At 47.0% G+C, this 17,876-nt stretch overlaps 1 protein-coding gene across 6 annotated transcripts in view; it reads left to right on the plus strand.

The window, feature by feature from the left end:
- The first annotated feature begins 54 nt into the window (after nucleotides 1-54).
- The window catches only part of SHQ1 (SHQ1, H/ACA ribonucleoprotein assembly factor), a 125,908-nt gene continuing 108,086 nt past the window's right edge, over nucleotides 55-17,876 (plus strand). For 3 of the 6 annotated variants that reach the window (XM_089305426.1, XM_002713187.6, XM_089305424.1), the window contains exons 1-4: nucleotides 58-338; nucleotides 6,392-6,456; nucleotides 8,011-8,133; nucleotides 8,874-9,034. In XM_089305426.1, the coding sequence (XP_089161552.1) occupies nucleotides 196-338; nucleotides 6,392-6,456; nucleotides 8,011-8,133; nucleotides 8,874-9,034 (492 nt within the window). In that variant the 5' untranslated portion in view covers nucleotides 58-195. Of the gene's footprint in view, nucleotides 339-6,391; nucleotides 6,457-8,010; nucleotides 8,134-8,873; nucleotides 9,035-17,876 lie in introns of all 6 variants that reach the window. The other 3 variants (XM_089305423.1, XM_051851471.3, XM_008260933.5) reach the window with 3 other exon arrangements.

Raw genomic sequence — 17,876 nt, forward strand, 5'->3', positions numbered from 1 at the left:
GCTTTGAAAGCTCCACCTCGCCACTACAAGCGTCCCGTCTCCATGGAGATCGACGTGGGGCGGAACTTCCCGCCTCACGCACGCGCACTTCCGCCTTGTGCCGGAAGCACCGTGGCTAACGGAAGGGATCTCCGAGTGTGGGGACTTCTTGGAGAGTTTTGTGCCGCGGGACTGCGGCGGCCGTAGGCGGATGCGATGCTGACCCCCGCGTTCGATCTCAGCCAGGACGCTGACTTCCTGACCGTCGCCATCCGCGTGCCGTACGTCCGAGTCTCCGAGTTCGACGTCTACTTTGAGGGGGTGGACTTCAAGTTCTACGCCAAGCCGTACTTTCTCAGGTGAGTTCCGGGGGTCAACGTGGGACGAGCGTATTGGGGGCATTCGTGAGCTAAGCGCCTGTGGAGAGGGGTGAGAGAGCAGGGAAGCAGTTCCCGGAATCTTTCCCCGAGACTTGCCCGTCTCCTTTTGGGGCCAAGGAAGTGACCTGCTGGAGGTGTGCGCTCCAGGTGCTTAGAAGCCCGTTCCCTTCTCCAGCCTTGTTGATCCCCCCGTGAGCGCAATCTCGAAAGCCCTTTGCAGCGTGGCCTTTGGGCCGGGGACGTTTCCAGCTTCTGTGAAGTTGCCCTCCCAGACTTGCTCTGCCCCCTCCTTGCGCTTCGCCTTCGCTCTCCCCCTTCCCCGGCGGCGCGCGCGTGCTCGCTCGCATCTTTTCGATGACTTCCCAACCTTTTGGTCCTTTTGTTTTCTCCCAGCCCGCCTTCTGTGTACCGACCTTTATCTTGGCTGCCCGCTCCCTGCTTTCTCAAATTCTCACCTTAGCCGGCTCTGAGTCCGCGCTAGCCTCGTTCTCCTGCCTCCCCCGCTGCCCGCCTCCGCAGTCCTGCGTTTTGCCGGTTCGTTGCGGTAATTTCCTTCGGGTCTCTTTGAGCAGCCCTCAGCTTGTGTCACTTTAGATTTCTCTTCTCGCAGCGCCGTAACGACAGCGGCAGCAGCTCGAGCTGATGCCGTTCCGTGTGGTGGGCAAGCAGTGCCTTCGCTTGTGTTAACGTTGACAGCGATCCTTGGGGGTGGACACTGTGGTTCTCCCCATTCTGTAACGGACGCTGCCAGAGGCTCTAAAATGCTACAGCGTGGCGATCCCCTGGGCTCCCCTTTTCTTTTTCCAGTCTTAAGTGTGGCTCCCCTGTGCCTTCCCTGCCTAAGTACTTCTGTATTTTGTAACACAAACCTCCCTCTCCAGGCGAACTAGTTTCTTCACTGCCTAAACCAGTTCTGCTCAAGTTTCCGTTAGATCTCGATTTAATCTCTGTGCCACTGGACGCCTGAACTGTGGAGAGTACCAGACTCTATATAGTTTTTTTTCCTGTACATACAGATCCATGGTAAAGTTTAATTGGTAAGTTAGGCATGGTCAGAGATTAACAAGAAACAACCAATAATGAAATACAGCACTGTGCTTTCTGATTTCTTTATTCATGTAGTTTATTTATTGGGCTTCCGTGCTGGGATTATAGTGCTGAACAAGATGAACTCCTTCCCTCCTGTAGTGTTTTTTTTTTTTCTTTTTTTACAGGTAGAGTTATAGACGTTGAGAGAGAGAGAGAGAGAGAGAGGTCTTCCTTCCTTTGGTTCACTCCCCAAATGGCTGCTATGGCCGGCGCTGTGCCGATCTGAAACCAGGAGCCAGGTGCCCCTTCCTGGTCTCCCACGCAGGTGCAAGGGTCCAAGCACTTGGGCCGTCCTCCACTGCCCTCCCGGGCCACAGCAGAGAGCTGGACTGGAAGAGGAGCAACCAGGACTAGAACCCGGCACCCACATGGGATGCTGGTGCTGCTGGCAGAGGATTAACCTACTGCGCCATCCCCCCCCACCCCCAGGTTAAACGTTTACATTGCAGTTGGGGATGGGAGAGAAAAAGGGTGGACAAATGATGCTTCTACAAATCGTGAGTGCTATGAAGGGAAGGAACTGTGCTCACGAGGCATCAAAAGAGGCCCAGGTTTATTTAAAGTGGTCGGAGAAAGTCTCCCTGAGGGTGGCAAGACGAAGAACAGGAAGATGGTGGTGGTGCTAGTAGCACGCATTTACTGAAGTGTTACTGTAGGTTAAGTGTTCCATGTGGGTTAGCGCATTTGATTTAGGAGAGCCCCACAGAGCAGGTTTTATTGCTCACCCATTGCTGTGGACTGCATAGTTGTGTCCCTCCAACATTGAAAGGTAGAAGCCCCTATTCCCAATATGATGGTATTTCAGTTTAGATGAATGAAGGCAAGAGTCCCCATTGATGGGGTTAGTGCCCTTGTAAGAAGAGGGAGAGTCCAGGGCCCCTGTCCACCAGGTCAGGATACAGCAAGGAGGTGGTCAGCTGCAAGCCAGGAGGGGTGCCCTCCCCAGGCACTGAACAGGTTGGCAACTTGATCTTCAACTTTCCAGGCTCCAGAAGCATTGAGAAGTCAATTTCAGTTGTTTAAGCCACCCAGCCTGTGGTGTTTCTGTTAGAGCAGCCCAAAGTGACTAAGACTCCTTTGTCACAAAGGAGAGGTCAGAGGCCCAGTTGTTCTTAAGTGTAGACCTTGTTGTCATATACACTAATAAAAATATAAAACGCAATAGGATTGGGAAATAAGCCAATCAGCCCAGTCAAGTAAAAGTGTTAAAGTGAAAACCCCTTTGAAGCCTGTGAGATGATAAGGGCAGAATAAGAGGATACAAGCAAAACAGTGGAAAAGCTTTCTTCCCGCAGATCTGTCCACGCTTCAGGTAGTTGAAGCTTGGGAGTGAGCACTCAGCATGCGTACAGTTCTGTGGCCTCACACAGGTTTCTGGTTGAGTCTGGTAGTCTGTAGCGGGGGACCCATATTAATGATCTTAAGGAGTTGTGTGAGGAGAGGCTTGAGATACTGCATGCAAAGTGCTTATTACCATGGCTGGTGATCACCTGTGTGTCAAAAATGGTAGAAGCAATGGTACCTCTTCCTCAATGGGGACTATATTCCAAGATCCCCTGTAGGTGCCTGCAATACAGAACCTTAAGTGTTCTGTTTTTCCTATGCATTGTGGCTATGATAAAGCTCAGTTTACCAATTAGTAGGAGAGTGGCAATAATAACTCAAGTTGGAACACTTCTAGCAGTATACTATACTCTTTTATTTATTTATTTATTTTTTTGAGAGGCAGAGTGGACAGTGAGAGAGACAGAGAAAGGTCTTCCTTTGCCGTTGGTTCACCCTCCAATGGCTGCTGCGGCCGGTGCGCAGCACACCACGCTGATCCAAAGGCAGGAGCCAGGTGCTTCTCCTGGTCTCCCATGGGGTGCAGGGTCCAAGCATTTGGGCCATCCACTGCACTCCTGGGCCACAGCAGAGAGCTGGCCTGGAAGAGGGGCAACCGGGACAGAATTTGGCGCCCCGACCGGGACTAGAACCCAGTGTGCCGGCGCCGCAGGGCGGAGTATTAGCCTAGTGAGCCGTGGCGCCGGCCACTAGACTCTTAAGGTATGTGAATATGGTCTCTCTCCCATTATATTTTTAGACTGCAGTTGACTGGGGTAAACTGAAACCATGGAAAGTGGAACCACAGATAAAGGGGGACTACTGTGCTATTATTGAGGGCTCTCTGCGCCACTTAGCTATGGCTCAGTAACCAGTGAGACTTCATGGTGTAAAAACAACAGCAGTGGTTTCATAATTTGTGACTAAGGAATTTGTGAAGGGCTTGGCAGGGTGTTCCTGCTTGAAGTCTTTAATGCCATCGTGGTCAGGTAGTGACTGGACCTGGAGTATAGAATAGTGAGGCACTGTGGCATAGTGGGTAAAGCCGCCACCTGCAGTGCCGGCATCCCATATGAGCATTGGTTTATGTCCCAGCTGCTCCACTTCTGATCCAGCTCCCTGCTAATGTGCCAGGGAAAGCAGCGGAAGATGGCCCAAGTGCTTGGGCCCCTGCACCCATGTGGGAGACTTTGCTTCATATCAGCCCAGCTCCAGCTTTTGTGGCCATCTGGGGAGTGAACCAGCAGATGGAAGACCTCTCTCTATTTTTCTTGCTTTGTCTCTGCCTCTCTGTAAAACTGCTTTTCAAATAAACGAATAAATGTTTAAAAAAATAAAAAATAAAAAAAGAATAGTGAGCCAAAGCTGGAGGTTAGCGGGGCATCTTTCTTTCTTCATGTGGTCTTCCTGTGTGGTCTTTTTTCTTTTTCAAGGATTTATCTTATTTATTTGAAAGGCAGAGTCACAGAGAGGCAGCGGCAGAGGGGGAGAAAGGTCTTCACCTGCTGGTTCATTCTACAGATGACTGCGAAAGCCAGAGCTGAGCAGATCTGAAGCCAGGAGTCTGGAGCTTCTTCTGGGTTCTTCCAGGTCTCCCACATGGGTGCAGGGGCCCAAGCACTTGGACCATCTTCTCTTGCTTTCCCAGGCCATAGCAGAGAACTGGATTGGAAGTAGAGCAGCCGGGACTCGAACTGGTGCCCATATGGGATGCTGGCACTGCAGGCTGCAGCTTTACCAGCTGCGCCACAGCGCCACCCCCCACCCCCACCCCCCAATGCGGTGTCCTTATGTGGACTAGTTTGTGTTTTCTTGGCTGAAGTTTTCAAGATCAGGTATTCTGACCAGCAAGGCAGAATCTGTATCAGCTTTTGGCCTAGCTTCAGGAAGTACCTCATGTTATATCTGCTTTATTGTATTGATCAAAACAGTCCCAGGAATGTGCTGAATTTCAAGAGCAAGAGACTTAGACCCCATGGTTGAGAGGAGTGATGCCAGCTGGGCAGTCTTTGAAATTACAAACCGCTGCAGTATAGCGAAGATTGCGAAGATGTGGTTCCTCTTTCCTTGAGGAATTGAGAGGTTATCTGGGGAGGCAGATCAGTAGACAAAGATGATTTCACTCCTATGTACCTATATAAAGAGTTGAGGAGAAGAAAGTTGATAATAATAGCTCACTTGTCTGAGTGCTCACCCACTGTCATTTCATTCTCACAGTAACCCTTTGGGAGATATGGTTATTTCTCCCTTTTTAACACATAAAGTAGTATGATTTTTGAAGTGTCTGAAAAAAGATACATAGCTGAGAAATGGCAGGCTAGGACTTGGTTGAGATACTGACACTACAGGTAGTGTTTGTAACCATGTATCCATGAACAGATTCTTTCTTCTGGGCTGTGAAGGGATTTTGGTTCTGAAGAGGCATAGGGGCTCGAGAAAACACTAGGGCTGAAGGGAGCTAACTTGTGAAGCTCTGGGCCTGTGGGGGCTGCCAGGCTTTCCTGCTTTTTAGTTTTAATCGCATTTAGTAGGAAGCCAGGGGAGGGGCACGGTAGGAAAAAGGATGCAAATTTTAGGTTAGTAAAGATATGGAGTGGGTATGTTGTACTGATGAGTTTACTTAGTTGACATCAGGTAGCTGGAAAAGATTTTTCAAGTAGAAAAATGACAGAGTTCTGTGTTAAAAAAATTCTTTTTGGTGGCAGTTTGATTGAACCAGAGTAAAACTAGGAGCAAGGAAATCAGTTTATTTCCTTTAGAATGAGAGAGAAGGTAATCCCCATATAGTAATTATGAGTTTTGAGGAAAACATTTTTGCTTTGTGCTGCTTTTTTTTTTTTTTTAGTAGTAATTTGTCTGAGGTGAGCAGTTAGTTTTGTTGTTTCTTTATTTCCTTTTCTCTGCCTTTTCCTTTTTTTGGGGGGGGGGGGGGTGGAATTAGTAGTATCCTTTCTTTGCCCTGTCAGGCTCCATGCATATAAAAAACTCTGTTACTCACTGAGAAGGGGAAAGTACTGTAACAATAGTGATAACTAATTTGTTGTAGTTTTTGTTTTTCAGTATCTATTTTATTGTTGTCAGAGGTTTTCAAATAGAAAGATAAGTGATTGTTGCTGTGGTGCAGCAGGTTAAAAGCATGGCCCACAGCCTGGCATCCCCCCAGACGGGTGCTGATTGAGTCCTTGCTGCTCCACTTCTGATCCAGCTCCCTGGGAAAGCAGTGGAGGATGGCCCAGGTCCTTGGGCTCCTGCACCCATGTGGGAGACCCAGAGGAAGCTCCTGGCTTTGGCCTGGTCCAGCTGTCTGGCCATTTCGGCCATTTGGGGAGTCAACCTGTGGATGGAAGATTTTCTTTCTGTCTCTCCTCTGTCCCTGTATCACTGCCTTTCCAATAAATAAATAATATGCATCATCAAATAGAAAGAAGAGTCATCTCTAGTTTGTACTTCGTTGGGGAGGGAATCTAAATTTGGTCTATATATGAACGAATGCTGAAGAGTTTCCTTTCTAAATGGTTGATGAATTTTGATGGGTAAACATATACTGTTATGGATGGCCAGCTAGCCTTAAATTATGTTGTGGTATAAGGCCTTAATGAGACTTTGTGTTAAATCTTCAGGTTGACCCTCCCTGGGAGAATTGTAGAAAATGGAAGTGAACAAGGGTCCTATGATGCAGATAAAGGTATTGTCTTCGAAAGTTTTGTTTTTTTCTTTGGATTCTTCATGTTAGAGTGTCTGCACAGTAGTCTTACCACGGGGACCATTGGCAGTCCCACAGGTGCAGTCTGTTCCTGTCACTCTTTCTTTGTATCTTGTTTCTGTTTGTTCTTCAGTTGCTTAAAGTATTTCAAAGTATTCTTCAAAGTAAAGTTAAATACTCCGGTTCTATTTTCTAGAAGAACTTCCCTAACCTTTACAGGTGTTTGAAAGTAATAATTAGAACAGATGGAATTGTTGATTAATGAGATGTGGAAGATTTACACAGCTTTGGAGTAGAATCTTTGTTCTGCAATTTTCAAATTTGAATTTTAATAACTGGCAGGTGAGAGAGAAACTATCCCTGGGTGACGGTTAAAGGCTATTTGCATTTTCTTCTCATGATTGGTAATTCCCTCGTTTCAGCTAGCCATGGCTTTCCCTTTGTCACTGGATCTGGAATAATATTGCCATATATATTCCTGTGTAATTTATTCCATGAATATTTATTGACTGCAGTGAACTAGGATAAGGGCAGGTGGGATGAAAAAGTTAAGACAGTGAAGCTCTAACTCATAATGCAGTGTAATTAAATTAACTGTAACAGAACTGCCTTCCTTGGTATTAAGTCTGCTTTTAACTGCAGGCAGGATGCACACTGAAGCAAAATTATTACATTTTAGAAGTACACAGCATGTTAAGAAGGAGATATTTGGATTGAATTGTACTGGATTTGTCGGAATACTATTCAGCCACTGAAAGAAGCAGCATGTTTTAAAAAACATAAGAGAAGTAAATAATGAAATAACTTCATGGGGGCCTAGATGCAGTTGATAAACCCAGCAAAGGAAAGCAAGGAAGCACAGAGATGTAATTCCAGTCTGCCACGGGCAGACTTCAGGGGTACATCATGTGGAATGTAAATAACTACTGCCATTGATTGGTGTTTAGACGTTTCGATTTGGATTTTTAATACCAATGGGTTAGGGGCTGCAGCAGGTAAAGCCGCTGCCTGTGATGCCGGCATCCCATATGGGAACCAGTACAGTCCTGGCTGCTCCACTTCTGATCCGCTTCCCTGCTGTTGTGCCTGGGAAAGCAATGGAAGATGGTGCAAGTGCGTGGGCCCCTGGGAGACCCAGAAGCTCCTGGCCCCTGGCTTCAGATCAGCCTGGCTCTGGCTGTTGGGACATTTGGGGAGTAAACCAACGGATGGAAGTTTCTATCTCTCTCTGTAACTGCCTTTCAAACATATAAATAAATCTTAAAAAAAAAAAAAAAAAGAAATCTGGGTTAAAGTAGTACTGTGTCAGACCAAAGCATTCTGTAGCTTGAACAGATTATAGATGTCACAGCTGCTGAAGAACCCTGGTCAAGCCTTTGTCTATCTTGATTTGTAGTCACTAAATCTGATCAGGGTGAAATTTTGGAGTTACATGAAATAGAATTACATTTTAACAAGTATGTGTATTTCTTAGACTTGTTTGTGAAGTTTTTGAAAATATAGTTTGTCTAATCCTAAAACGTATTTCTCTTTTAGGAGTTTTTACCATTCGATTGCCCAAAGAAACGCCTGGCCAGCATTTTGAAGGGCTGAACATGTTAACTGCTCTCCTGGCACCAAGAAAATCCAGGACAGCAAAGCCACTTGTGGAAGAAATAGGTTGGTATATTCCAGTGGTACTTAGAATGCTCTGTGTTTCCAGGGGAAACAGTTTATAGTAAACATGGAATTGGAGAAAATACATCAGGTGACTTGATGTGGAGGTCACGTGATGATTGCTTATTTGATGCTGTTATTAAAATACATAAAGAACCCTACTGAACCAGTAGATCAGTCACATTTTGGAACCAGGTAAAGCAGCTTCTGATCTTGGGTAAAATATTAGCCTCGTGAGCTGAGATCGGAGGTGTACAGTTCAGTGTGTTACGTAAAATGCACACCACCGAGGTCACGAAACAGAACGTTGCCTATCCCCTGGAATCCTACCCTGTGTTTTCCCAATTACTCTTCCCTCTCCTCCTGCAGATAACCGTTATACTCCCTTTTACCTGTATTGAATTGCGTAGGTAATCCATGTAGTATGTATTCTGTTTTTGACTGGCTTCTTTTCACTTGACATTTTTGTGAAACTTTTGTATATTGTAGCTGAGCCCCATTTGTTTTCATTGCTATATAACATTCTGTGGCACGAATGTACTGTACTTATTCATACCTCCTGTTGATGGTCTTTGGGTTGATTCCGTTGTTTTAGCTCTCTTGAATAGTGGAGCCATGAATATTCTTGTACATGTCTTAGGGTACACATATTCATGCATTTTTTTCCTGTAGCTTTTCTTCCCCTAGTTGTCACCTAAGAAATCCAGTGCTTTTATAAAAATATTAATACTTAGCACATTTAGGTATTTCAGAGGTTTCTGGGGAAGTTGAAGATGATGATGATGAAGAGTTCGATTGGGAAATTGAACAGACTCCCTATGAAGAGGCATCAGAAAGTCCTTTGAATCCACAGTGCCACTATGGATTTGGGAACTTACGGTCAGGAGTGGTTCACCGATTACAGGTATGTTGTCTTTCTGGTTTATAGGATTTTCCAGTTGGATATGTTAGTTTTGGTTCTGCTTACACTTGGGTTTTGTTTGTTTGTTTAATAAGGCAACAAGTGACGTATTTAGAGTTCATGGCACAACTCCTGCATATAATTTTTAGAGTGCTATGCATTTCCTCCGCTGTTGTGTCTACTCTTACTGCCCTTACCAGGTGTCCTACTGTCTTCTCTTCTTTCTTAGTGTTTTAGACATGAGGTTACCAAAATAAAAAATAGAACCCCTCTCTTATACTTCCTGTAAAGCAGCTTATTTCATACTTCTGAAAAAAAATTGAGATCCCATACTTACGGCATGATTTCCCTCCATTTTATACCAATGAGGTAGAATGTTCCTGTTGAGAATGAGATTTGGTTTTGATCAAAATGTTCAGTTATTGGTGTACAGTAGGCACTGTTGTCCATTCTTGAGTTTCTGTTCTTGAAGTTGAATATAGTCTCTCATTAATTGGCAGTTGGGCTGAAAAAGAATATCATGGTGGGTGTTTTGTGCAGTGGTTAAGATATCAGAGTGTATCCCATTTCAGAGGGGCTGGGGTTAGATCCCCACTCCACTGCTGATTCCAGCTTTCTGCTAATGTATAACCGGGAGGCAGCAGAAAAGTCTTCCACCACTGGTTCACTCTCCAGATAACTGCAACAGCCAGAGCTGGGCTGATCTGAAGGCAGGAGCCAGGAGCTTCCTCCAGGTCTCCAACATGGTTGTAGGGGTCCAAGCACTTGGGCCATCTTTCACTGCTTTCTCAGGCCATAGCGGAGAGCTGGATCAGAAGAGGAGCAACTGGTGCCACTATGGGATGCTGGTGTCTCAGGCCCACTATACCACAGCGTCAGCCCATGGAGTCTTAATTTTTAATTTGCTTTAGTGAGAGAAACAGGGATGAGCTATTTTTATTACTTGATCCCTGATTGAGCAGAGGATTTTAAACCTGTTTAGAATATAATTTATTATAGTAAGACATTTAGATTTTAAAAATATTTATTTACTTACTTGAAAGGCAAAGTGACATAGCAAGAGAGAGAGACAGAGAGAGATCTTCTGTCCACTGGGTCACTCTCTAAATGTCTGCAATAGCTGGGGTTGGGCCAGGCTGAAGCCAGGATCCAGGAGTTATATCTGGGTCTCCCTGTAAGTTCCAAGAACCCAAGCACTTGGGAAATTACCTGCTGCCTCCCAGGCACATTATCAGGAAGTGGTTCAGATATGGAGGCAGGGGGCTGGCATTGTGGCACAGTGGGTAAAACCACTGCCTGCAATACCTGGCATCCCATATGGGCACTGGTTCAAGTCCTGGCTGCTCCACTTCTGATCCAGCTCATTGCTAACCTGTGTGGGAAAGCAGCAGAAGATGGCCCAGGTGCTTGGGCCCCTGTACCCATGTGAGAGATCCAGAAGAAGCTCCTGACTCCTGGCTTTGGCCTGGCCCAGCACCAGCTCTTGGGGCCATCTGGGAAATGAGCCAGTGGATGGAAGACCTCTTTATTTCTGTGTAACTCTGGCTCTCAAATAAATAAGAAGTGGAGGCAGGACTTGATCCCCGGTACTCTGGTAAGGGATGTGTGCATCCCAAAGTGGTGGCTTAACTCGCTGCACCACCATGCCTGACCCTAATAAAACACATTTGAATCTACCAAGGAAAGGTAAAGGGCCTAGGTTCTCCCCAGTTTTGCTGTTCAGATTTGGGGTGCCAGGCCAGTTATTTGTTTCATCTGCTCTTTATAAAATAGGAATGATGGGGCTGGCTGGGTGGATATGGTGGGAAGAATCACTATATTCCTTAAGTTGTACTTAGGAAATTTGTACTCATTAAATAAAAGGTTTCGAGGCTGGCACTGTGGCACAGTGGGTTAACGCCCTGGCCTGAAGTGCCGGTATCCCATATGGGCGCTGGTTCAAGACCCGGCTGCTCCACTTCCGATCCAGTTCTCTGCTATGGCCTGGGAAAGCAGTGGAGGATGGCCCAAGTCCTTGGGCCCCTGCACCTACTTGGGAGACCCCGAGGAGACTCCTGGCTCCTGGCTTCAGATCGGCGCAGCTCCGGCCATTGTGGCCAGTTGGGGAGTGAACCATTGGACAGAAGACCACTCTCTCTGCCTCTCTTCTCTCTGTGTAACTCTGACTTTCAAATAAATAAATAAATCTTAAAAAAAAAAAATATGAGGCCGGTGCTGTGGCTCACTTGGTTAATCCTCCACCTGTGGCGCTGGCATCCCGTGTGGGCGCTGGTTCTAGTCCTGGTTGCTCCTCTTCCAGACCAGCTCTCTGCTGTGGCCCGGGAAGGCAGTGGAGGATGGCCCAAGTGCTTGGGCCCCGCACCCGCGTGGGAGACCAGGAAGAAGCACCTGGCTCCTGGCTTTGGATCGGCGCAGTGCTGGCCATGGCGGCTATTTGGGGGGTGAACCAACAGAAGGAAGACCTTTCTCTCTGTCTCTCTCACTGTCTATAACTCTGCCTGTCAAATAAATTTTAAAAAATAAAAAAATAAAAAATAAAAAAAAGGTTTCTTTGGGGAAAAAACAAAAAGTGAATGGAAAAAAAATAGAAATGAATTTTCTCACCAATTTATACAAGGCTGTTTGAAAATTTAAGGAGATACTGTGTGTGAAAACTCTTTGAAAAGCAAAGAATACTTAAAGACCCTTTTAAAAATATAAAACTAATAAAATAAAAATATTTAAAGGGAATAAGATTCCTGATAGAAAGCAAGATTTGCATTTACATGGGAGTAAATAATGCTGATGAAATATTTCCTTCTAGAAGCTTAGGGTGTTTTTTTAAACTGGATTATGGTCTGTGTCTGTTCTCTGTGTCTGCCCACACTCCCTGCTGACCCTGAGGTAGCTAGAACAGAGTCAGTTTTGTCCACAGCAGAGATTTCAGTGAATGGACTTCAGTCATTTGGCCAAGATCTGGTTTGTGGTCAGACTGTTTGAGGACTGTCAGTTGAAAACTATACTTGAATGGTAGTAAATGCCACACAGGCTAAGTACAGATTCAAAGTGCATTCAGATTCAAAGTGCTTCCTGCAACCACAGAACTTGGTTACTTGATTACTGCCGCTGTTCAGGGAAGGTCCTCTTGAAATTTTCTTCTCTCCTCTGCCCTTCCCCCTTTGCCTTGCCTTTGCCCTTCTCCTTCCCTTCCCTTTCTCCTTTAGGAGGCAGACAGGCAGGCAGGCAGACAGACATGCACACACATACACACACACAAACAGGGAGGGTGTGGTGGGAGACACAGCTCCCATCCATTGGTTCACTCCCCAAATGCCTGAAGTAGTTGGGGCTGGGTAGGCTGGTTTAGGCCAAAGCCAGGAGCCAGGAACTCAATCCAAGTCTCCCATGTGGGTGGCAGGGACCCAATTACTTGCCATCACCTGTGACCTCCCAGAGTCTGCATTAGCAGTAACCTGGAAGTGGAAGCCAGAACTGGAAATTGAACCCAGGCACTCTGATACGTAGGCATTTTAACTGGTGACCCAATTGCTAGTCCAAATGCCAGACCTCTTCCTCTTGAGGAATTTTGACAAGTTTTTGAGGAGTGCCTTAATATAAGCCTGGACCAAGTCCCTTTTAGGTTAGAACTTAGTATATCTATTGAAAATTACTGAGTAAGTAATTTAGGGGGCTGGCATTTTGGCACAGTGGGTTAAGCCACTGCTTGTAATGCTGGCATCCGGTATTGGAGTGCCAGTTCATGTCCCAGCTGCTCAGCTTCCAATTCAGCTTCCTGCTGATGTACCTGGGAAGGCAGCAGAATATGGCCCAAGTCCTTGGGCCCCTGCTGCCATGTGGGGTGCCCAGAGGAAGTATGGACTCCCGGCTTCAGCCTGGCCTAGGCCTGGCTATTGTGGCCATTTGCAAAGTGAACCAGCAAGTAGAAGATCTCTGTCTCTCCCTCTCTCTATGTCACTCTGCCTTTCAAATTAAAAATAACTAAATAAATCGTTCTAAAAGTAATTTAGGTTAGTTTAAAATAAAAGCTATTATGGGATAGAAATCATTTTAAGTATGTTAGCTAATATATCAGATACCTTGGTAGCTGTTCCCCAGCTTAAGAAGAAAACCATTACCGCAGTTGAAGCCCCTGGTCTCTTCCTTCCTGACTACATCCCTGTGTTTCCCCCATCAGAAAGGAACGGCTGAATTTAATGTTTATCACCCTCAAGCACTACCTTGACTGTCTAAACTCATTAAACTCTTACTCAGAAAGTTTAACTGCGTGAGCGTTGCTCTTCCTAACAGTTTGCATGCATATTCTCTCACTATATGCTGAGGATGTGAGAGAAAGCTTTGTAATGTACATAGTATCCCACTAGCAGTACTGGTTTCTAACCCCTTTGGTGTAGTGCTGAGATCTTCCAAAGTTTTGAAAACTAAGTTTTTTAACATTTTTATTTGGTGGCAAAACTTGACCTGCCCTGATGTGTAGCTTTTAACAGTTATTTTAAAAATCCTACTTAGTGTGCAAATTAAAAATGTCACTGTAGGCCGGCGCCGCGGCTCACTAGGCTAATCCTCCGCCTTGCAGTGCCAGTACACCGGGTTCTAGTCCCGGTCGGGGCGCTGGATTCTGTCCTGGTTGCCCCTCTTCCAGGCCAGCTCTCTGCTGTGGCCAGGGAGTGCAGTGGAGGATGGCCCAAGTGCTTGGGCCCTGCACCCCATGGGAGACCAGGATAAGTACCTGGCTCCTGCCATCGGATCAGCGTGGTGCGCCGGCCGCAGCACGCTGGCTGCGGTGGCCATTGGAGGGTGAACCAATGGCAAAAAAGGAAGGAAGAGCTTTCTCTCTGTCTCTCTCTCTCTCACTGTCCACTCTGCCTGTCAAAAAAAAAAAAAAAAAAAAAAAAGTCACTGTAGAAATAGTAGATTTGGATATGGGGTCCTGCCCTGGACTTCATAGGAGGCTTAAAGAAAATGTGGGCACTGTATTACCTTTCTAAGCTCTCAGAGTCCCAGTCCTGTAACTCCCCTGGCTCTGGGGGGTTGGGGCAGCGCTGTGGTAGGTGAGCACTTTGTGTGCATCAGCTCAGCCCTCTGTGGGTCCATGAAGGTGTTAGTAGTCCTGCCCTACCTACGGTGAAGGCGGTGACAGTTCCAGGGAATAAGACGCAAAGCACACAGAGTTCTCGGTAAGTTATCTTACAAACAAGAGAGTTTAGGACACCTCTGCTCGTTTAAACTGACTTTAACACCTTCATGACTTTCTCTGATCCTGCCCCTGGGTAGGGAAATGTCTGTAAAGCTTCATTTACCCCTCATATTTTACCAGTATTTTTACAGCTTCCTCCTCCACCATAAATTGAAAAAAAAAAAAGAATATTTTCTGTGATGACAAAAGCTACACAGATTCATTAAAAAGACAGAAGGAAGAAAGCGAGAACTCTTCCATCATCCCAACACCCAGGTTTCTCCTCTGCATTCACTGATTTAACCCTTCCCAGGCGGTACATTCCTTTTATTCTCCTCCTACTCTTTTAAATCGAGTTTTCTTGTGACCCTCTGCATTTTCCACTGATAATGAGAAGAACACAGAAGGTTTTCGCTGGAACACGTTCTGCTTCACTGTGGCTCCCTTGCTTCCCGTACGTCCTCTCCCGCCCTTTCTCTCCTCTCTGACATTCCTGCTGGCCATCAGGGCGCCTTTGGAAAAGAGCCCGGCAGCTCAGATCAGGGCTCCACAACCAGCTTCTGGTGCAGTGGCTGCCAGCAGCAGCCCTGGAGTCTCTGGGCGCCCGCCCAGCCAGCTCCCGGGTCGCTGCTGCCAGCAGCCGCAGGATGCCAGGCTTGCTGGCCCTTTGCTTCCCCTGAGGCTGTGGTGTCCACGCAACCCCCACCCCCGGGCAGATGTGCACACAGTGCTGGCTTTGCTCTTGGCATTGCCTCTGCCTCTTCTGTGTCTAAACGTCCATAAGCCTGATGTAAATCCTCCGTGACCTTTTCTTTACAGGATCCGTTTTTAAGCAGCTCTGTTAACTTGTGGCTGTGGCGATTCCTTACAAAGGACTCCTTTACTTCTGCTCTCGTTAAACATTTCTCATCCTCCTTTCTTCTCTCCCTTTGGTTGATTACTGCCTTAGACTGTCGACCCCAAGCAAACTTTGCTTTTAAGTTTGTTTCACTTTCTCTTTTGTGGTACTTTGAACAGGGACACTGCGTGTGTGTGTGTGTGTATGTGTGTGTAGAACCAATCAGGTAGACAGGCGTGGCACAGTGGGTTAAGTCACTGCTTTGGGATGCCTGCACTCCCTATCAGCATGCTAGTTTGAGCCTCATTTGCTCTGCTTCTGATCCAGTTCCCTGCTAATGTTCCTACCAGGACAGTGGAAGATGACCCAAGTACTTGGCCCTTGTCACCCATGTGGGAGACCCAGATGGAGTTCTGGCTTCAGCCTGTCCCAGTTCTTCCTATTATGGCCATTTGGGGAGTGAGCCAGTAGATAGAAGACTGATTTCTCTCTCTGTCCCTCTGCCTTTTATATAAATAAATAAATCTTTTTTAAACAGGAAAGAAAACTGGACAGGGCTTGTACAGGTAAATCTTTTTTAAAAAAGAAATAACTAGGCAGGGCTTGTGTTGTCGGAGTAGTTGCCTTCTACTGTATAAATGTCATATGGCTGTATGTGGAGGCCCCAAGTCTGGAGGCCAAAAGAGGAGCGAGCCAGGCAAAGGGGCTGCTTTCTTCTGGTCAGTTCTCATTCTCCTGAGAGCCGGGACTTTGTGCATTTGTCACTGGAGCTGTGCTCCAGCACTCAGAACAGGGCTCTCAGGCACTCAGTGCTGAATGAGTGGTTGAGTCCTGAGTGCCTGGCACAGTGCTGAGGTGCTGAGGACACAGTGAGGAAGAAGACAGGTGAAACACATGCCCTCATGGAATATTCTAATGGGAGCACAGACAGTAGTCATTCAGACATCAAACCTTAGGGAAAATGTCAGCTAGTAACACAAGAAGGAAAAGGAGGGTGCGATGGGAACACTGGAGGGCCACTGCTTTGCCCGGGCTGCCAAAAGGAGGCCTCTGCCGCTTTTTAAAAAATATTAGTTATTTGAGAGGCAGGAGGAGAAAGAAATCCCATCTGTTGGCTTCCCAATGCCTGCAATGGCTGGGTCTGGGTCAGAGCCAAAGCCAGGAATTAGAAATGCAATCCAGGTGTCTCATGTGGGTGGCAAGAACCCAGTCACTTGAGTCAACACCTTTACCTCCCAGGGACTGCATCAACTGGAATCAGGAGCTGGCACTGGGAGTGGAACCCAGCCAGTCCAGTCTGGGTTGCAGCGTCTCAACTGGTGCCTTAACGACTAGGCCAAATGCTTGTCCTCAGAAGGCTGCTTTGGTCTTCACCTTGAACTTCACCTTGAGTTCCAAGTGATGAGAAGGCTGCTGCAAAGGCAGAGGCTTGGCATTAGGACTGACTGGGCAAGTTCCAGAAATGGAAGGCAGGCTGGGCAGTTTTGAGCAGAGTGGAGTCAATGTGAGTGTGAGGAACACAGTGGGCTAGGTGTTGAGAGCTGAGGTCAGAGCAGGTGCATTCTCTGGGCGGGTAGGATTTCATCTAGCAGTTGTCTATCCCTTAAAATACAGCTGTCTGCAGAGACTCACCCATTGTACCTGTCTATGACCTGACATCAGCCCAGCTGAAGTAATGAAGGGAACATTTTAATTCTGCCACCTTTCCCTACTTTGTGATTAGCAGGTGAGGAGACTGAGGCGCAGGAAGGAGGCGTCCTCTCAGAGGAGCGGTTGATGAGCCTCATTGCGGGAGAAGGGCAGCCACACTACTGAATGTATTGGTGTTCTCTCATTCAGTCCTTCCCACAGCCAGTGGCACACGAGGTTGTCCTCCCCCCCCCCCCCCCCCGAAGATGCTCTTGTGCTTAGATATGTGACTGTGCTACCTGATGTGGCCAGAGGTACTTCACTGCTGTGGGGAAGTGAAGGATCTTTTTTTTTTTTTTTTAATTATTATTTTATTTATTTGAAAGAATTACAGAGTGAGATAGAGCCAGAGAGAGAGAGAGGTCTTCCATTCTGCTGGTTCACTCCCCAGATGACTGCAATGACTAGAGCTGAGCTGATCTGAAGCCAGGAGCCAGAGCTTCTTCCAGGTCTCCCATGCAGGTGCAGAGGCCCAAGGACTTGTGCCATCTTCTGCTGCTTTCCCAGGCCATAGCAGAGAGCTGGATCAGAAGAGGAGCAGCCGGAACTCGAGCTGGTGCCCATAATAGGATGTGGGTACTGCAGGTTGGGGCTTTAACTCATTGAGCCACAGTGCTGGCCCCAGGGTCTTGGGAGACTGGCTAGAATTATCTGGTGGGCCCAGTCTAATCCATGGGTGCTTGCAAGAGGGATTTAGGAAGATCACAGTGCAAGCATCTGGTCAGAGTAAAAGGCCACGTGGTGGTAGAAACCAAGGGAGGAACAGGGATGTGATGTGGGGCCAAAGGCCAAGGATTGAGGCATCCTTGAAGATGGAGAGGGCAAAGGAACAGAGCACCCCTACCCCCAAGAAGAACTGCAGCCCCACTGGCACCTTACTTCAGCCCAGTGAGACTGATGGTGGGTTTCTGACCTTCAGAACGGGGTGACAGTAAATGTGTGTTAGGACTCTGAGCTTGTGGTCATTTGTTACAGCAAAGGAAGCAAGCAGACACTAGTACGTAGCACTGTGATAGAGGTGTCACTGGACTCATTTATAGTAGGCAGCGAGGCTCTGGGAGGTGCACTGGGATCTGGGCTCACATTTGTCTACCTCTGAAGTCACTCTTTGGACTTTGAGAAGTGAGTACGCAGGCCAGGGAGCT

The sequence above is a fragment of the Oryctolagus cuniculus genome, chromosome 10 (assembly GCF_051225735.1).
Source record: "Oryctolagus cuniculus isolate XC-2025 breed Fujian yellow rabbit chromosome 10, ASM5122573v1, whole genome shotgun sequence".
NCBI lineage: Eukaryota > Metazoa > Chordata > Mammalia > Lagomorpha > Leporidae > Oryctolagus > Oryctolagus cuniculus.